This window comes from Misgurnus anguillicaudatus, chromosome 3, assembly GCF_027580225.2.
Source record: "Misgurnus anguillicaudatus chromosome 3, ASM2758022v2, whole genome shotgun sequence".
Lineage (NCBI taxonomy): Eukaryota > Metazoa > Chordata > Actinopteri > Cypriniformes > Cobitidae > Misgurnus > Misgurnus anguillicaudatus.
In genome coordinates, this window is record NC_073339.2 from 12,982,217 (window position 1) to 13,003,849 (window position 21,633).

The window sequence follows — 21,633 nt, forward strand, 5'->3', positions numbered from 1 at the left end:
ACTTAGTTTTGGTAAACCATTCTCCAAGATGTGAAAAAATAGATCATTGAAATTTGGCTCCCCTGGTGATGTCAGAAGGGGATGATACGTCCCTTAATCTGTACTATCCAACCACCCCACTGCCATTTAGTGCAGAGATCAGCTCATTTGCATGTTAAACAACACAACCCAAACTGGCACATTTTTGCACACACCTACATAGTGAACATTTTAAAATGCTATATTAAAATATCTATATGATATTTTGAGCTAAAACCTGCTGTGACCACACAGGCACCAACTGATTCTCATGCAATATTTTCAGATCGTATAAAGGTCGCTAAACAAGTAAAAAATCGTCACAGTGTGTCTGGCCTAAAGGACTGAACGAAAATAAAAAACAGAAAGCAAGACAGGTTGCAGATGTAACAATGTCTTTTTAACTCGTCAGCATGTAACTACAACATAACAATTTATTTATGCTAATGAAAACACTATGATATCAGTTTAACATTCAGAGATACCAATCACTGCTGTTCTGTAGTGTCATTCTTTCACAAAACATTAATCACACCGATGTTATTTCAGCACAATTAGTTCTTTGTTGATTTGTGAACATTTATATTAACAGATGATTTTATCTAAAGCGACATCAGAGTTTAATCAGCAAGAAACAAAATCAGGTCATTTTAATTTGATCATATTCATGTTGTTTACATTACCACAGGAGTCTGACTCCTAAACAGCTCAAATTAAAGCTAGACATTCAAACAATTGATCACATTCTCTAATATCTTTATTTATCTTTGTTATTTAGTTCACACACGCACGCACGCACACACATTCACCGGAAACATGAGTACTGAGATGATGAGGTCATTATTATATCATCAGGGCTGGATCATCATTCAAAACACAAATTAAAATTGTGTTTTTGTGACATAGTTAGTAACACATAAGCACAGTCTAATCATTAAATACAAACTCAAAACAAGCAAACTCTCCTCCCTACCTAAACATGTAATCAGGCAACCCAAATAGTCTTTTAGAGCCGTACAATTAATCCTTTAAAGTGTAATTCAAGACAAACTAAAATGAAAGCATATAAGTTAGCTGAGCTGCCCACGAAAACATATTCTCTCTTTCGTTTGCTCATATAATACATTGCATTTCAGCAAAATACAGATGTTGATGCTTTAACTGTTCAGCAGACAGCGTGTGAGAAGAATGTGCACAGCAGCCATTTCAGCTTTGTGTCACCAAATAAAATAGTAACAAGCCATTTGGGTCTTTAAAGACGTTATTGCGGGGCTAAATTTATTCAATGTATGTGTGAATTACAGTATATATATTACAATAAATGGTAGTCTGGACTTAGCTAAAAAACACTCATTTAGATACACCTGATGTCACTGCAGGGATGCCAATTCACACTGTGGGTGTGCAATGGATAAATAACACGTTATAGTTGCATTTTCGAGAGTTTTTAGTAAGGTGATCGTTTTGGAGTGAAATAAACGGCATAAAACCTTAAAAATAAAGATTCGCTTTACTGGTCGGTTTTAAAAGAATTGTGTATTTTGTTGTCCCTGTTAAAATAGTTAAAATGAACTGTATGGTGCATATCGGTATTCCATATTAAAAATATAAGGGTGTGGATGATGATGATTTTTTCCTTGGCATCTGGCAGGCAGGCTCATCATCATTATCGCCGTTGGTCCAGGCAGATACGCTGGAATTTCCCCTCTTTGTCCTAGATCACCTTTATTTGTCATATTACCTCGATTTACATTTCTAAAGACCGTTGTATTCAAAACGATAAATGCGAATGATAAACCAGTCACCCCCATGATGGAAAATGCATAGATGAATGAATGCCCACCTGAATTTCGGTCTCATTACTGAAGCTGCTCCGGCGCATTCACAGATGTTGTCATGCTAACGCTAATGGGTCACAAAAACGATAATCCTTTCTTGAACGACGCCGTCTGACAACTACGGTAAACCGGGGAATAAATGTGGCATCATATTGACGTTCGGATGTGGCTGTCCATTTAGAGGAAAATATGACTCGTCAGGGCGAGTTTCCTCAAGGAGAGCAGGAGTCGACGCCTGCACGAGAAAACACCGCCCAAGTCCCGCCCATCTCACGGGCCTGATTAAATTAAAAATAGACAAAAGTAATTACACGTGTTTTAATTGCGGTAAATAACAACAAAAAAAAGAGACTATAAACGTCGTATGCTCTACTGTTGTATGATGGCATTTGTAAAATGTAAGCTTTTTGCACGTTATAACGTCATCAAATGTGATTGACATCCACGCAACCAATAAACTAGAGGAATACTATGAATGACAGCATATTTCACCAATCACTTATTTTTCTTAACCCACATCCACAGTGGTGGATAGCCAGCAGGTGATGTTGCAGCTTTGAGACTATACGTTAATCTTTAGTTGCAACATGCTGAACATCCAAAATGAGGCCACTATAATATTCTTTGTTGTCTTTTCTTTTAAATATTCAGACCTAACCAGAGATGATATTTTGAGTAACAAATTTAAACTCTAAAAGACATTTTAGAATGTCTTAGTATTTTATTTATTTATTTTTGCTTAAAGTACTCACGTTAAAAACCTGATGGATATAATCATGATTTGGGAATGTTTGGATGGAAACAAAGAAATATGATCGTATCAGTGTTAAAATGTAAACAATGTTTTGTTTACATTTAAGCAGTGTCTCACATAATGGATAATGATGCGTAATTCGGATTTTTAGTCATTTATGTTTAAATATACTTTTTGTTTATATAAAACAAAGACGTTAATGTTACTTTTTAATCGAAGGACCAAAATCAGTGTTCATGTAGTGACCTCCTGTGGCCACAGTATGTATGCTTGTAAAGTGGGATTTCAAAATATCCTCTTAAACCCGCCCACAACCACCGAAGAATTATTGACTCTGAATTCAGCCAATGGGAGCGCTGCGTTTTCATATCCGGGAAGCGCTATAAACTTCAAGGCCTAACCACACGATTTGCGAGTGCTACGTTCATTATCAGCATCTAAAGGTAAATGGTGTTTTATTTATGTATTTTATCATCAGTTTGTTATGATGTCCCAGTGGAACATGATTACAGAGTCCAGCGTAGAACTCTAAAGGAAGAAATGGACTGTTGAGGAGACCTCGCGTTTCTGTAATTTACGTTACGTTAGCCGTGCAGTCTTTACGACGCGAAGCCTGAACACGAAACAGATTTATGTTAGAATAGCTATAGATTTCATAATTTTATCAACAATGCTTGATTTCCTAGTAATGGTAAATGTATATGTAATTTTCAAGTAAGCATTTTTTAATTTTTTTGTCAAAACGTCGGTTTGGCCAATATAGTGAATGGCGGCTCTTTTGTCTGGACACGCTGCGGTAGGCAATCGATTCAATCGGGGCAGGTTTTAGATAGTCTACCAGCCTGTATCAGTTTTCTTATAAATCAACGGGGTTTACTGTATGTGAAATTTGTAAACAGGTGCTGTACGTTAAACATTTAATATAAGAGGTCATAAATGGCAAGGGAGTTCTGAATGAGTCTGTATATTTTGAGCTTAAGCGCTTGTCCCCATTCAAGTTTTTCAAAACCTATTGAGCTACATACCTAGTAGATGGCATTTTTGTCGTGTTTCAAGTCCGTGTAAAGTAATTTCAGAGAATAGTTTTTAAAAGCATTATATATGTTAGAAATGTATTGCTGAAACACGTTACAAAGACTAAACAATGTAAGGTATTACTGAATTGTGGAGTTACACGTTAAACTATCACATTTCTGTGTTTAGGATTATTTGGGCGGGGCTAAAACGGTGGCTTGATGACGCCCTAGAGCCACCGAGCATGGCCCCACCCCCTAACACAAAGAGCCATAATACATAATAGAGCTTTGCATAATATCGCTTTTGCCATTCAGAATCAATATCAGACAGGCTGAATGTATAAATCGTGATTAATTGTCCCAACCCTAGCGCATACCGTATGCACACTGCTGGATTTTGTAACCATGCATACTTTGTATGCGTAGGTCATGCATGCGTGTATAGGAGTATGGAGCCCTGGAGAGGTATTGCAACTTGTCGTAATGTATGGGCCTCAAACAGCTGTCTGCGTATAAGTCATAAAAGTACGGCTGTACGGTTCCTTGTTTAGTATTAAATCGCCATCAGCTGCTTTCAGATGGAGCGGCATTTACTACACAGAGCCATAGTTCACAGTGAAGCTAGGCAAAATTGCGTTCATAATCGAGGAAAATCGACTCCTCCTTGAAGAACTACGGCTCTGTGTAGTAAATACTGCACCATCTGAAAGCAGCTGATGGAGATTTACTTCTAATCACGGAACCGGCTTTACTGATAAAACGCGCATGAGAATCGCAGGCAATTTTTATTTTTCTACAATAAAGTGAACTATGGTTTGCAATAGGGCTGTGTATCGCCAACAATTTCCCCGATACGATACGTATCCCGATACAAGGGCCCCGATACGATGCGCATCACGATACAAGACTATTTTTGTCCAGAATTTAGTAACATTATTATTATTATCGTGTTAATTGTACATTGACTAAGCAGTGTTGTAACAGTTGTGGTTTTGCCATTCATTTATTAGCTTTTGGGGTAACTCATAGAAATACTTAAAATCCCAGAATTAGTACTTAACTTATGTTTTTTTAAAAGCAGATTTACAAAGATAGTGCCTTACTCAACGGATTATATTTGTGTCTCTCATTTAATTATTCTATATCTATGAATATATCTATAAACATGCAGTCAGAGTTAATACCATTTAATAGAAATCAGATTATTAATGTGACAGCTATAGTTTGAAGTAGCTCTGTATCTCTTCTCTAGACGGACACTTTTCACATGCAAATCTTTGTCGTGTTTCTTCTCAAATGTGTTAGTACTGTTTTATAGGAGAGACGCTAATAAAGCCCTTTGCCGTAGTATAGGCTAAGATATTTGCGCTTTCATGCTAAACTCATTGATTTTAAATACACGCGCGGGCCCGAGAGAGAGAGAGAGAGAGATAGAGCGAGAGAGAGCAAGAGAGCGAGAGGGAGAGGGAGAGCGAGAAGACACGTGCGCCAGCGAAACAGACACGCAAAGTGAAAGTATACCCCGCTACCTGTAACTCTACGTACTCCGCGGGACACATGCGTCCTTTCCATATGAATCAACAGCGATTCGCCATGTTACTTTCAAAACTGCATCCAAATCGATACAGAAGGTGCTGTATCGATGCGCGCATCGTCAGGCGTCCACGGTGATGTGTCGTCGTATCGATATTTTGAACACAGCACTAGTTTGCAAGGCTGTGCATTCGACTCTGCATGTACGATAGTACCAAATATAAATTCAATATTCTATATAATTTGTTTAGTTAGGTTATTTACATGTACATTCCAGACGAGGAAGATATTAATTTTCTTTTTTTACATTGTTCTTGCAACCAAAGTTACCATGGCCGAAAACGATGTTGACAATGAGCTGTTGGACTACGAGGAGGATGAGGAGCCACAGACCGCCGCAGACAGTGCTGCCCCCACCGGCAAGAAGGAGGTTAAGGGCTCCTACGTCTCCATTCACAGCTCTGGATTCCGTGATTTCCTGCTAAAACCAGAGCTGCTCCGTGCCATTGTTGACTGTGGTTTTGAACATCCTTCTGAGGGTGAGAATTAATTACTTTTTTGTACTACACTACATTTTCAGTTGTACATTTGGCAGATGCTTTTATCCAAAGCTTACAGTACATACAGTGCAAAATGTACAGTTGATGATAAGTAGAGATGCACTGATCGACCGGTCAGAGACTGGAATTGGTTGATCTTGGGCATGCCCTTACTGGTAACCAGCAGTCTTACGACTTTCCGATTCCAAAATGGTCCTTTTGTTGCCAGCGGTGCAAGCAGTAATGTCACAGCCACACGCACACTGACAGGCAGCCGCATGTAAACATGAGTTGACGTGGAATTACACGAAGTTGGCTTGAAATTACTAATCAGACAGTTAAAAGTTTATCACCCACTTGAACATACCCAGTTAAAAGCAGCACCGACCCATTATCCAACAGTAGCATTTATTGAATTTCATACTAGACCTGACCAGTTTGATAAAGACTGCGACCAGAACTGCCCCGCAAATCGCTTTGCAAGTAAAACCTTTAGGCAGAATATGAACACAAATAAAAGCAGGACAATTTAAAAACGCCTGCCTGTCAACGTGTACGGAATCGAGTTGAAATGGTCTTGGGTTTTAGACCTGCAGTCCGCCTGTGCCTATATTGATTCCTGACCCACAAATGACATGTTGATATTATTCCACCTGTTACATCAAATATTAGCGGTTCACCTGTCCACTTTCAAGACTTTGCTTTGGATGACTAACTGTTCTCCACATTGAGGACAACGGCTTCAGAAATCTGATCAATTTTAATCTTGTGTCATGTCACACATGCAGCTTATTACAAGCTTATTTTGAAGCAGCAGTTAGTTTCACAACTAAAATTTGGACATCTAACGTAAATTTAATCTCAGTATTGAGCATTTTGTTTTGACACTTTCTCTTTTTTTAATAAAAGATCCTGTAATTTAAATGCAGTTTGTGTGAAAGTGCAATGTTCAATAATTTTCTTCATAATGGAAGTAAAGTTTTTCATGATAAAAAGTAGAATTTTGTTTTTACATGTTGTCAATTATAGTACATAGAAAGAAAATCTGAATTGGCAAAAAAATCTGTATCGGTAGGTTAAAACGAGAATCAGAACTTGGCCAAGAAAATTGCCATTGGTGCATCTCTAATTAAAAGCCATATATTTTATCAGTATGTTTGTTTCCTGGATTGAACAAGTGACATTTGGCACTAGTAATGCAATGCTCTACAAACTGAGCTACAGAAAGACTACATTGAGCATTAAATTGTTCGGATTATATAAATAATGTATACATTTAGATGGGTTTGTCTGTGTGAGTTATCTTAATCATTTAATTTGTATAAAACATAATTTTTCTTTTTCACAGTCCAACATGAGTGCATTCCACAAGCCATCTTGGGTATGGACATCCTGTGCCAGGCTAAGTCTGGTATGGGAAAAACAGCTGTATTTGTGCTTGCAACACTCCAACAGATCGAGCCAGTGGATGGGCAGGTGCGTGTTTTCATTTAGACCTCAAACTTTTTATACCTACTCAATTTTAACACTCTAAAGATAACAATTTTGTCAAAAGTATAAGACTGGATTAGTATTGTTTTTTATACAGCAGTGTTCAGAGGTTTTTGACATGTAAAAATGCTCGTTTCTATATTATATTGCTTGAGATTGAGTTTATAAAAGATCCAGGATTAAATGCTTTTTTTCTATGTATATCACATTAGTAGGCTTTCAGTCATATTTATCTGGGTCTGTGTGACTGACTTGAATTCAGACTTTTGTGTCCTAATTTCATATTTGTTTTCTCAGGTTTCTGTGTTGGTTATGTGCCACACACGTGAACTGGCCTTTCAGATCAGTAAAGAGTATGAGCGTTTCTCCAAGTACATGTCCAACGTTAAGTGCGCCGTCTTCTTCGGTGGGTTGTCTATAAAGAACGATGAAGATGTGTTGAAGAAGAACTGCCCTCACATCGTGGTGGGAACACCAGGCAGGATCCTCGCCCTCATTCGCAACAAGACACTTAACCTCAAAAATGTCAAGCACTTTGTTTTGGATGAGTGTGACAAGATGCTGGAGCAGCTGGGTGTGTATCTTTTTGTTTATTCGGACTTAAAATTGAGGAACTCAGACAAAATCTGCAGTGCCACCTCCATAAAATGAGATGATGATATAAACAAAATACTTTTGGAAAACATATTATACGTTCCTCAAATACTTTTGCTTAAAATCTACTTTATTGGCCTCAGGCCATTTAGAAATACTTAAGTTAAGTTGACATTCAAAATAAAATGTCAGATGCACTTCGAGGGTTTTGCATCTGAGCTCTTCAGTTGTCGTCTTGCACAAGAGCTGATCATTCCTTCCCAGTAGGGTTGTTACTTACCAGTTTTTGATTCCACTTTAAAACTGACACCATTTTAAAGCGATTAATTTTTAAACGGCAACAACAAACATCCGGCTTTTGTGGTCCAAACTTAACTTTCAGTAGACTTCCGCCAAAAATCTATAACCAAGTCCCTCTAGAGTAGATGATTTGTTTAGCTTGTTATCAGAAATGTTATTAGTGCATTACGTTTTTTCTCCATGGGATATGAGATCATGATTCTCTCACTTGATTCTCATTTTTTCAACACGAACATTTATTGCATTTTAATGTCTTGTTTCTTGTTTTAGAAATTTGTTAGCTGTTAAACATAAACAATAGAATGTTGACATTAAAGGTCCATTTTCTTAAAAGAAAAATCCAGATAATTTACTCGCCACCATGTCATCCAAAATGTTGATGTCTTTCTTTGTTCAGTCGAGAAGAAATTATGTTTTTTGAGAAAAACCTTGCAGGATTTTTCTTATTTTAATGGACTTTAATGGACACCAACACTTAATACTTAACTCAACACATAACAGTTTTTTTCAACGGAGTTTCAAAGGACTATAAACGATCCCAAACGAGGCATAAAGGTCTTATCTAGCGAAACAATTGTCATTTTTGACAAGAAAAATAAAAAATATGCACTTTTAAACCACAACTTTTCGTCTAGGTCCGGTCCACATATTATTCCCTGTGTAGTGTAGGATAACAAAATAAATATTCTAAACTTTTTAAGCACACATGCTAAACTGTTAGTTTTAAATGCTTATATCATCTGTATGTGAATGTTGATTCATACCAAAATGCTTTTTTGCATAGTTGCGTTTGACACATGAGAACTGGTTATGTATGTAACTGTTGTTCCCTGAGAAGGGAACGAGACGCTGCGTCTTCCTTGCCATACTTCCTGTTTCCCTGTAACGCCGTCTTTGGCAATATTTCAGATAGCGATATACTTCCTGGCTCCCGCCTCACCTTGTATTTGTTGTTAAGCCTCACCATTGGTTGAATTTGATATACACATTCAGACGCACTTACCCCTGGAGGCTTCCCCAAAGTGTCACCGCAGTGAAAGGGAACTGTAACAATGTATCTTAAAAGGTAACACGATGTAATCTTGCTCTCACTTCAAATGTGTCCCCACATTTAGTCCTTGAATTTGAGGGTAATGGACCTGGAAAGTCCTTGAAAGGTCCTTGAATTTGAAGTTAACTAAGGTGTGGGAACCCTGGATGGGGAACTTGTGGGAGTGATCCAGAGGCCGTTTTTCAATCTGAATGCTGCAGCCTCCGGTGGATGCATTTCTAAGCTGCATACGTCATGAAGACGGTCTTATTTCAGAATGTTAACAATTTTAAAGTTGACTCTTATTCTTATATAATCATAAATTGTTTATGACTTGCGAATGTAATGCTCAGTTAACTTGATTAAACCAGGCTTGATGACGTATGCAGCCCGCATATGCGACCTATTGAGTCTGCAGCCTTCCGATTGAGAAACATCCAGAGGCATTTCCTTGCCTTTTTAGAAACCAATTTTGTTACATTGTCACTCTCTTCGTCGCCACCAATGGCGTTTGGTTTTTTCTCTCTTGTGTGTGAAAATTGCCGCTCCAAATCCACCAAGTAGACCGACTATGAAACCGGTCTGCCGCTTTTATAACGTCACGCGAGTCACAGCGAAATGCTGTGAGAGAGAGAGAGAGAGAGAGAGAAACAATTAGGTCTGATTGGTGAATGAATAGGGTTTGGTTTTGCACTGTTTGAGTGTGAGCAAGTTTGCCCGGTTTTGCATCTTGGTTTGTTGTAATGTAAATACGTGAAAATGTGAATGCAGCATCTGAATACAGGGAAATCCTGTATATGCAAGTGAATTGCCTTCATTTAGAAAGATTGCAATTATGCATGAATCAAGATTGCGATTCTTTTTTTTTTTATTAATCATGTAGCCCTATTAGAAATAAAGTCCAAACTTTACATGGAGCAAATGTTACATTGTAAAATAAAGTATATTTACTAAAGGTGGTCGAATTCGTGCCTTGAGTTCTCTTTCCACAGTAGTGATCCATGCTTGCCACCTCCCCTCGACTTCAGAAAACCGAGACATTTTTTTTATTTTCGAAAGGTATTTGTTCCAGAGGTCAGTTTAGCCATGGCATTTCATCATCCCCGATGAATTTGTCTATATACGTTAAGTGATGGATCTTTATGAAAAAGAAATTGTTGTTTGTGTTCAGCTTGTGTTTTGACTATAAACAAAACTGCTGAAAGTGCCTGACTGTAGGAAAGTAAATCCAAACAATTCACTACAATTAATCAAACTTATGTACACACCTGTATGCCCGCTTTCAGAAGGACAGCTTGAGCACTGACAATAAACATAATTTTATTATCTGTCATATACTTATCTTTAGATTTTTTTTTCTTCTAATAACTCCTGTCTGTCTTATGCCGTGTTTTATGTAAAGTTCATGCAAGGAATGTTGTTTGTATGTTAAATTGTAATAAGAGTACATAAATGAGGGATATTCTTATACAGAATGTATAAAATCTAATTCTGTGTGTTTGCGTGTTAGATATGAGACGGGATGTCCAGGATATCTTCAGACTGACCCCTCATGAGAAGCAATGCATGATGTTCAGCGCCACACTAAGCAAAGAGATCCGGCCGGTCTGTCGCAAGTTCATGCAAGATGTGAGTACTCCTGTTTTCACTTCAATCCTATGTTTGTACTAGGGCACTGGTTTTCAATCCTGTTCCTGGGTACGCACTGCTCTGAACATTTTGTATGTCTTGCTTACCTTACAACTTGCCTACTGAGCTAATGATCAGAGATGTGCAGCATTTTGGATAATTTAGATAGCATAGTGTTTTATTTGGCCAATGGATCATGGAAATGCCAGTACAACTGTAGTTTTGTATAGGCCATTTTTTTCTGTACAGCTGATAAGAGTGCATCCTTAATACACTAAAAAAGGCTGGACTATATCTCAGAGGGCGACTAAATGGCACCAACTAGAACAAATTAATTTGGATTGTTGTTTGTATAAAATAAATGAAAGGAAATCTAGGATATGGTAGTTTTTGCTTTATCTTGTTGTACCGAACTGTGACCTCTGAACTTTTTTATGTACTTTTACACCCCTAGTAGTATCATTTTAATAAAATGTATACAGTTTTTGTGAATTTAAATCAGGCAGCGTTTGAAACTTGACCTGGAGAGACAGGATGTTGTTGATTAAATGTTCTCCTTTCACTTTCATGCAATGGAGGTGTTTGTTGATGATGAGACCAAGCTGACCCTACATGGTCTTCAGCAATACTACGTCAAACTGAAGGACAGTGAGAAGAACCGCAAACTGTTTGACCTACTTGATGTTCTTGAGTTCAACCAGGTAAAATTTCACTTGTTTTTACTACGTGCCTGATATATTGAGCAGATTATCTGATGTAATTGTCCTAACCAATATCAACGTAACCCATATCACATCAACTGTGCTTCTGTGTATTGCAGGTGGTGATATTTGTGAAGTCCGTTCCCCGTTGTGTAGCTCTGTCTCAGCTGTTGGTTGAACAGAATTTCCCTGCCATCGCTATCCATAGAGGCATGGCTCAGGAAGAGAGGTGAGACATAGGCATTATAGTCACTTAACATTAAAATAGTTTGAGTGATCATAACAGATTGTCAACTTTCTTACCATTGCTGTGCTCTTGACTCTTTCCCTGCCACAATAAAAAAAAAAGTTGCCAGCAGCGCCACCATTTTTTCCCCCACAAAAGTTTAATGCCTTCCTGAAAATTAATGTTAAATAATAACTTGTCAATGGTGGGGAAAGAGTTAAAACGCTCTTCTATTTGAGTTGTCTTATAACATAGAATGAAAGTGCTTGAACTTGTTAGATGTCTTCATTATTTGCAATTGTGTTTGAGGCTCTAGTGACATCACTTTCATTTTAGGTGCTTTGCTTATTGCAAAAAATTGTCCCTCATTTGTTTTTACTTTTTCATTCTCTCTCCCACAGATTGTCTCGGTATCAACAGTTTAAAGACTTCCAAAGGAGAATCCTAGTGGCTACAAATCTGTTTGGTCGTGGGATGGATATTGAGCGTGTTAACATTGTTTTTAACTATGACATGCCTGAGGACTCTGACACGTATCTGCATAGGCTACATATACACTACAGCATTCTACTTTTCATTGAAACATTCAAATAACAGCCCAACCCAGAGTCTAAGAATACTGGAAAAAATAAGAGCTAAATTAGGGATGCACCAAAATGAAAATTCTTGTCCGAAACCGAAAACCGAAAAAAACAAACCGAGACCGAAACGCAGAAAGAAATTATTATGCCAATTATTAGTACAATTGCATTTATGGCTATCACTGTGTACTAACTAGGGGTGTGTGACGGATCAAAAAATCATACAGTTTTTGAGGCACAGATCAAATTATTTTTCCGATCAGCAAAAAGCGGGTGGGAAAAATCTAATAAACAATAAAGAAATTGCAAACATTCGCTCCACATAAAACAGTGTGTTTGATTGCTGTATTCGCCAAATGTATGTTAATGGGTTACAGTATGAGACACATTAGCGCGACTCTCTCTAATGTTTACACATCAAGACATGCTTAATCTTTGCATACGCGTGCAAACAGCTCGACCGTGAGTGAAACCTGCTTGAGCACGAAGGGGAGGGGTGGGTGACGACTGATCACCGTGAGTGAAACCCAAGCGCTAGCGCACAGATGGGAGGGCATGGTTGATATTCATTTTCGGTTGACATTTTCGGCTGGATTTTTTATTTCTGCCCGAAACCGATAATGCCATTTTCGGCTGAAATTTTCGGCGACCGAAATATCGGTGCACCCCTAAGCTAAACAATCTTGTTGAAGTGTTGTGCATTTATAATATATATTAGACCCATCTATTGCAGTGGCTGATTAAATAGAAAATAACCATCTGCTTTTAATCAAACACATCTAACCTATCGTGTTGGCGCCCTCTACTGTTTGCCCCTGTTTTCTTTCTTTCCCCTGTGATTTTGTCTATATCGCAAATATAAGACGACGACTCATTTTTCAGCCCATTTCTAGAACAAAAACCTTGTCTTATATTCGGGTATTTATTCTGTTACTTAAATTTGTGATTTGTTTTTGTAATGAAAAGACACTCCAATGTAAAGCCAAGGCTGACAGACAATGACCATGCATTATGTCTAGTAAATATATTTAAAGTACTTTGAAAGGGTGTATTTATAATATTATGCATAACAAATGTTTATTTAGTTTCATTTTGTTTTATATTGGCATTGGACATAAAGAAAACACCATTAAATGCGGGGTGCGTGATCTCTGATGAAAGCCAATGTTGATATTTTAAATCACCTAAACAAACACGCCCCTACCCCAATAGAATCTAGGGTAATTCTTTCAAAAAGAATAGAATTCTTTTGATAGACCCGCCCAACACATACACAACCCAGGCAATGATGTTGGTTAGTAGACACGCCCCTTACTGCTTTGTGTGTTGGCATTTGGCCCGACTCCCTTTTCCAAAGTGTTTTTCAAAAATCATGCACCCTGCCTTTAATTCAAAGTCAAGAAGTTTTACTCGTCTTTCTGATTCTACAGTATGTAGTAAACATTTTACATTTACTTCTGATTAAGAAACATGTTGGGGAAAAAATGAAAAGTAGGCACCCACACAGACAAATAAATGGTCTAAGAACTTAAGTCCACTTTCAAAACAAGGTGTAATTTGCCAACTATTAAGCATGTCAAATGTTAATGCAAACTCTTATGTTGTCCTCTTTAGGTGGCTCGTGCTGGTAGGTTTGGCACAAAAGGATTAGCCGTCACCTTTGTGTCAGATGAAACTGATGCAAAAACCCTGAATGACGTACAGGACCGATTTGAAGTCAACGTAGCGGAGTTGCCTGAGGAGATTGACATCTCCACTTACAGTAAGAGCAAAATATCTTGTAAAATATAAATACCATTTATATTTGTCATCGCTATTTTCTATTTTTCTAACTGTGTGGTCTGTCTTTCTCTAGTTGAGCAGTCCAGATGAGCAGTATGTGCTGAAATGGCTGTCGTCCAGTTCTCCCTGTGTGTGTCTCGGTGTTGTTTCTGCGACAGTGGAAGAGAGAACTGCCCTTTTTATTTTAATAGGATCTTGCCTATTCACCCCTCTTCATTTGTGTAACTATTTTATTGATCCAGAGGATTGGTGTGGGTGTGTTTTTACTTTTGTTAATTTTGGTTGTTTGTTGGTTTGAGAATTAAACATTTTATACTATGTAAGTTTCTGAGTTGTATTTGAAATCATGTGAAAATCAGGTGATGTGAACTTTGTATAAATGCCTTTTTTAATGTGCTGAGACCTAAGCAAGCTATTTTTATGTATGTCTCAAGAGGGTAAACACTGCTCTGTTATTCTTTTTAAAACATTAATGTAACATGCCTGGTCTAACCAATTGGAGGATGTTTTTTTTTGGGGTGGGGGATTAATTGTAGTGCTTTGTAGTTGCAGTGGTCACACAATTTTTCTTGATCTGACATATAAATGTATATTGTACTATTAAAAGCATACTTTTAAGTTTGTTCCACAAGTAAAAAGTTGTATTTGTTTCTGCTAAAACAGCTTACATGGATTGCATCCACATCAAAACATTATCACTTATGAAACTCTACACATGACATCATCCAGTGGTGCAGATGTCATTTGTAGAAACGAATTGCAACGTGCTTCTAAGGCTGTAAACAGCAAATCAAAGCTATTTTGGATTGGTGTTTTACAAAACCCCTTAAAACCATGAGGCATGCATGTATGTGGTTGTATTTATATCAGCTACCTTAGTTATGGCTGAATTATGTTGCTTCAGTATTATAATAATCTACTTTTCATTACATGCATGTGTCTTGACGGCACTCATAATACAGTTCTTTAAATTTTACATATTCTTTTGAAATTATTGCTCCCAAATCATTACGTTATAGTTTATGGAGGGATTTTCGGGTCAGATTGTAAACTTAAAGTCTAAAACTAAAAGTCTTAAACGAAAACTAAAAGTCTAAATTTGAAACTAAAAGTTGAAAATGAATTTGGTATTTAGGATTGAGCATTTTGTATTTAGGATTGGGCAATTGGTCATTTAGCCATTGAGGATTTAGGATTGGGCATTTAGGGATTTAGGATTGGGTATGTAATCATAGCCATTTAGGATTGGGCATTTGAGGATTGAGGAGTGTATGCAAATAAGGAGGCGTGGCCCATATACTGGAGGCTGGGTTTGAAATGGCTGGTGCGCAGAGGCACCTTATGGATAGCAGAGGGAGCTCTCAGTACTAAGAGAATAACCTAACACCTAACCTAACACTCTCCATTTACACTACTTTACCTTTTATTTATAACATGAAAAATACTGAAGTTATTGATTTTATTGCCACTACGCTTTATTATTCTGCGCTACTTGAACTTGATTCTTATATCATTTGTTTTAGGAACCTCTTTTCTATCTATAGAAAGTGAAAACAGACCTAATATTAAATCACACTAGCGACAATATTGCGACTCTTGCCTGCTTCTTATTTCTATGCAGATATTTTTGTGTAAGTCTAGAAACAGCTTTTCTGTTTTGTAGCTCAATTTCTGACAAGATAACAACCTTGTTTTAAATACATTCTAAAGCTTTGACCTTGCAAATGTTATATCAAGGTGATGTTTTCATCATTTCATTTACATTATACAGAACATTTCTTAAAGGCACACCATGGAACCTTTTGGCCACTGGGGGGTGCTAGACATGTATTTTTCACGTCTAGAGCCCCCAAGCGCCGCAGCACTGTCGCAAAGGAAAATAAGACAATTCTTTAGGTCACAAATGTGCCTTCCAGCATGTCATTTAATATAATTTCATGGGTTTTATTTTCATCAAACGCCAAAAAAATTGCGTAGCTCACGTTTACAAGACAATTATAAAGGTGGTCGCTTGGTTAAAGTTTATATTTAAAAAAATGGCCCTAAAGGGGAATTGGACCCGGGTCACCGTGTTGTAGGTCCATGACGCTACCACGACACCACAATGTCACGTGGTATAAATCCCTCTCTAAACTCTCCAAGTAGCCTCCAGTAAAATTCACGTAAAAAAAGAGTGTTCGGGCGCCAGACAGGACTTATTTATGTAAGCATTATAACATTACTTACTAGTACAAAAGCATGAGGGGCAAGTCAGCATCGATCAGAAACCCCTCCTCCTTCATTAGTTCACACCAGCGAGTGAACGCTGGCCCAATATAATTGATCCTCGTCCTTCTTTTTATTCTGTCACTCTCCCCTTTTCTCTTTCTGGTCTCCTCCGACAAAACATTGTGTTTCTTTTTCTTAGTTGCTGCTTCGGCCATGACAAAAACATCAGGAAAATAAATAGTTGCGCTCTCACGTACGAATTTGAGGAAGTTTAGGTGACGTGCTCGGGTTACTACCCGAAACCCCAAGTTTAAAAGTACGAGTAAAATGACATTCTTTCATGTTTGTCTCCTCTAACGCTTCATAAGAGATCTCAGCTACATCACTCCCTGTGCTAAGATTATTCTCCTTAGACAGAGACACTCACACTCTCACATTTATCTCCTCTAAAGCTTCATAAGAGATCTCAGCTACATCACTGACTGTGCTAAGATTATTCTCCTTAACCAGAAACACTCATATTCTCACATTTATCTCCTCTAAAGCTTCATAAGAGATCTCGGTAACATCACTTACTGTGCTCAGATTATTCTCCTTAGATAGAGGCACTCTCATTCTCACATTTATCTCCTCTTAAGCTTCATATGAGATTTTAGTGACATCTTGCATCGTGCTCAGCCCTTAAGAAACAAAAATACAAGGGAATATATTGAAAAATATATAATGTGACATATTACATACATTTCCAAATATTATAACCGGTGCTAATATTTTCACTATATATATGCATTGACAATTTAGTATGTATTGAACATATAAATATATTTAGAATCATAGACTATAATATATCTCAGATTTGATCTTTTATTGGGTAAATTGTATATGTTTCCACATAAATGTAAATTAATTTATACACATACGTATATATAGACTTATTCTTGAGTCAAAGCAGATTTCTGGTTCCTTGCATGATTTGCATAAATATGAATATAGGGTGGAGATCTGCTAGTATTTACTGTTGTATAACTTTATTTTAGAAGGGTTTGTGGTGTGTGTATATTCATGGAGTTACTGTGGTGCTGAAGAGTAGAGCCTGTATATAAAATAACGATTGGACAAACACCTGTAAGATATGTTATGTTTTAGAAGTAATGGCTGGGCACTTTTTACATTGATTCCCTAAGTGCTTTAGTATAAGCAGGTGTGCAATTTTATACAAAACTATATTATTAGAGGTGTATGAAGACCTTTTATAATGAACTTTTATGTTTTTATTACCTTAAAATGAAACGTTTTTATCTACATACACAGAGGGTCCCCTTACATGGAAGTCGCCATTTTGTGCCGCCATGTTTCTACAGAAGCCCTTAATGGACAAACTTTTTTACTAAGTCGTGTCCAACGATGACATGTATTTCCGGTGGCGGCTACCGTAGCTTCTCTATGCGTTTCAAAACAAGGGGTGAGCAGTGGACTGAGCCGTTGGTTGCAATTCACAGCCTCACCACTAGATGCCGCAAAAATTTACACACTGCACCTTTAAAGACTTTAATCCAAATAAATAAACAAACTGAAAGTAATGCGGTAAGCCCCTCACGGACGACTGCCACGCGCACATATAATTAAAGATAAACAAAACACAATGTAAAATCCAGGGCTGGTCCTCTCTCATCCTTGACTGGTGTCGCTCGTCCTTATATGTCTCCAAGCACAATCAGTAGTGTAAGGAATGTAGTCCTGTCTTGTATAAAACTCAGCAAACTCATTACTTCTTATATCAAACCAGCATGGGAATTATGCTGGTCTATGCTGGTTTGATGCTGGTTTAGCTGGTGGTAGGGTGACCAGAAGTCCCGAAAAATTCGGGACAGTCCCGAAATCTAAGCTGCTGTCCCGAATCCCGAATCCTGCTCTAATTGTCCCGAAAATTATCCTGAAGCTGGGGCTGGACACACCAAAGCTTTTACGTCTGCGGCCGGCGCATGTTTTCAATTGAATCCAATGGAAACTCTGCGTTTTTCAAATAAGCAAGCAGCTAGCGGGGTTTTCCCGCGCTGAAACCCGGCGCTCGGGGTTCAAAAATATTAAACTTTGAGTGAAACGCTCCGCTCGTCAATGTCAGTTCTCACAGGGCCGTCCAATTACAGTGGAGGAGGGGCGGGACATTACCACAGCAACCGGCTCACAGCTGAAGTATCACAGCTACCAAAGCGCTCGGATGAAAAACAGCTGGCATTCGGCGTCCTCAAGGCTTTTTTAGCCACGTTTAAAAGTTTTGGTGTGTCCAGCCCCTCTTAATCAAAGACAATAGGACTTTTGTTGCCTTTTTGTTTTTTAGAGTAGATCGAAAGTTGCAGCAGCCGCGAGGCTGTGACTTAGCATAGCCGTGACTACGGGCTCGTGCAGTTGAAAGTGCTGGCAGTGACAGTCAGTCGCGTGAAGGAGTCAGGTTGGTGTCGAGGCATTCACTGTGTTAAAAAAATACTTCTATACGTATTATATAAATGTATGTACTTATATTAATAAAAATATGATTGGTTCAGTAACTTCAGTTTAAAATTCATTATCTTTTATTATTAAGTAAAATAAAGAAAACTATGAAGTATAAAATAGTTCTATACATACTATATCAATTTATTTATGCATAGGTACTTATAATAATATGATTGGTTCTGTATGAAATTCATTATCTTTTATTATTAAATAAAATAAATAAATTAAACTATTATTGGATGAACCCCCCCCCCCATAACGTCAGACCCCCATCCCGAATTTCAGCCAATCTCATCTGGTCACCCTAGCTGGTGGTCACCAGCATACCAGCACCAAAACACAACATATGCTGGTCTTGCTGGTATGATCAGCATGGGTGCTAATGCTGGTTTGGTGCTGGTTTAGCTGGTGCTGATGTTGGTTTACCAGCACCAAAACACAACATATGCTGGTATGCTGTTTTTTCAGCAGGGCCCGGTTTTTCAAAAGGCTTAATCCGGATAAAATTGATCCGGATTTAGTAATCCTTTTTTTTCCGATCCGTGATCACGTAATCCAGCTTACTTTTGAGCCAGTTTTTTAAAGCAACATCGGATTGGATCAATCTGATCTGAATAGGAACTTTTCAGGATCACTAAATCTGGATTACCAATGGTCCAACAGGATAGGAAATCACAATGTAGAACTATATATACTTAAAGAGCAATAAGTAGAATAGCCAGTGTGGGGTCAATAAAAGTTTATTTTTATTTAAAATGAAAACACACACATTTAAAAAATAAATGAAAAAAACCCACCCCATCCCATCCTCTTCCAGTCTGCTCATCTGAGACCTACAACACAAACACTGAATTTTATTTATATATATATATCAATTAGTGACAGAATAAAATTTATTGATATGTATATATCAATCAGTGACAGAATAAAATGTATTGTTTTTGGTCAATTTTGACAGCTGTTTGGGGGATTATTTTATAATGCCAAACTCTTTCTACTTTGCTGTAGGCCTATACTGAAAGGCTGAATACGTTAAAGCCTACCTAATTTCTGTAGCATGACTGATGAACAAATAAAATTAAAACCTTATGAATAAATAGGATATCTTGTAAGATACTTCAAGATCCAAATATATTATTATTTGATAAATTTTTAAAGTTTTCATTACATTTTGGGCATGAAATCCACGCTGAATCCACCCTTCTGATGGGATCAGTTTAATCCAGATTTTTTGGATCAAAGTGATCCAAATCCTACAAAAAAGTTCTGAAAAACCCAAACTAAAGGTTTGATCCGGATCAAAGCCAAGATTGGATTACGTGATCTAATCCGATTATGTAATCCGTTTTTTCTTTTGAAAAACCCATTTTCAAGATTTGATCCAATCCGTTATCCAAAATCCTACTGGATTACTTTTGAAAAACTGGGCCCAGGGGATTGATTGACATGTCTCCTAAGGTTGCAGTGTTTTTTTGCTGCGAGAAAAGAACAAATACCAAAGTGTGCAAACTTTCAAGAAACAAACAAACATTTCTCACTTTGATTTTCTTCTATATCTTTTGACTTTTGATTGGTCCTTGATTTTCCTTCTCCAACGTGATTAATGGTTATTTGCGCCATCCTTTCTCTTGTTTTTTGAAAACAAAACAAAAAGGAAAACGCTTGTTGCTTCGTGAACAATAATGAGCAATACTTTTAAGAACAATGAAACAAATGTTGGGAAATTTATATATTTGATTGTTTTAAGTACATTGCATGTGTCTCCGCTTATCATAGGGAGCTCCTTTCAGCATTGATGGTGCCTTCTGGGGCATCATTTATAAAAGTGCGACGTAGGAACTATCCTACATTTCATCTAAGACCATTTCTGAAATGATCGCCTCTTTTCCAGATGTGCGGATTATAAATCACAAATGATCTTGAAATTGTGAGCAGCTGAATGCTCTTAGAACTCCGCCTTGTAAACACCCCTAATTTAATTTAGAAGCATATAAATAATCAATTATCAAAGGCCAAATTCTCTGACTGCTACAATGGTGAGTGGTAAAAAAAATTCAGCAATCCTCTTCGGGCTACTCTGCACGGGCACTATCGGAGGCCATCCTACAGTCACAAAGAGTCTTAAATAACTCTGTTGGGGAGGTCGTTGCCAAACTTCGGCTGGTACCACAGGTTCTGGTTCACAAGGTTCTGGTTCAGCAGTCGTGCGTCGACCCTGGCCATCTTGCAATTCACAATTGCTATACAAGCATTGCAAATGAGCTGTACGTTAAAGGTGCAGTTTGTAAATTTTAGCGGCATCTATGGTGAGGTTGCGAATTGCAACCAATGGCTTAATCCACTGCTCACCCCTCACTTTTGAAACACATAGAAAAGCTACAGTAGCCCCCAACAGATAAACATGTCATTGTTGGAGATAACTTAGTAAAAAAATGTGTCCGTTAAGGAAAATGGCGGCACAAAATGGCGACTTCCATGTAAGGGGACCCTCTGTGTATTTAGATCTCATTCTAAGTTAATAAACACATTAGGGTTCATTATGAAAGGTCTTTATATACCACTGATAATATAGTTTTGTATATTATTTTGCATTTCTGTCAAGAGATCCTTCTAAAAATTACACACTGCACCTTTAATTGAATGGAAGTCCTTTAACATAGGCATACTCATTCACATGGGGTGCTCGTTCAAGTTCAAGTTCAATCTACTTTATTAATCCCACAAGCGGCAATTGGTTAAGAGCAGCATGTATACAATACATAACATCACACACATTCACAACATACAACTGTCAATCAATATGTGCAATTATTTAAATAAATATCCCCCAAGGAGCCCTACAAAGAATTTAAAATGTTGATAGCTGAAGGAATGAATGATTTGTAATAGTGGTTGGTTTT

General features: G+C 37.6%; 2 protein-coding genes across 3 annotated transcripts in view; one reads left to right on the top strand and one right to left on the bottom strand.

Annotated features, from left to right (window-relative positions):
• evi5l (ecotropic viral integration site 5 like) overlaps positions 1–2,149 on the bottom strand; it is a 48,130-nt gene extending 45,981 nt beyond the window's left edge. Inside the window, exon 1 of one of the 2 annotated variants that reach the window (XM_055204733.2) lies at positions 1,862–2,149. The gene's annotated coding sequence lies outside the window, so the exon portion shown is untranslated. The remainder of the gene's footprint in view (positions 1–1,861) is intronic. The other variant, XM_055204732.2, reaches the window with a different exon arrangement.
• A 712-nt stretch (positions 2,150–2,861) lies between these two features.
• On the top strand, positions 2,862–14,350 carry ddx39aa (DEAD (Asp-Glu-Ala-Asp) box polypeptide 39Aa). The gene is made up of 10 exons (XM_073861661.1): positions 2,862–3,053; positions 5,486–5,698; positions 7,047–7,174; positions 7,487–7,763; positions 10,624–10,740; positions 11,310–11,443; positions 11,563–11,672; positions 12,071–12,214; positions 13,864–14,012; positions 14,106–14,350. Exons 2-10 carry the CDS (start codon positions 5,491–5,493, stop codon positions 14,120–14,122), a joined length of 1,284 nt encoding a protein of 427 aa, XP_073717762.1. The 5' UTR covers positions 2,862–3,053; positions 5,486–5,490; the 3' UTR covers positions 14,123–14,350.
• The last annotated feature ends 7,283 nt before the right edge of the window (positions 14,351–21,633 follow it).

Excerpts from the sequence above, each read along its gene's own strand:
- ddx39aa (XM_073861661.1), top strand. The coding sequence starts at position 5,491 with ATGGCCGAAAACGATGTTGACAATGAGCTGTTGGACTACGAGGAGGAT. Across the intron at positions 10,741-11,309 it reads CTGTCGCAAGTTCATGCAAG|ATGCAATGGAGGTGTTTGTT; the intron begins ATGTGAGTACTC and ends CCTTTCACTTTC. Across the intron at positions 11,444-11,562 it reads ATGTTCTTGAGTTCAACCAG|GTGGTGATATTTGTGAAGTC; the intron begins GTAAAATTTCAC and ends TGTGTATTGCAG.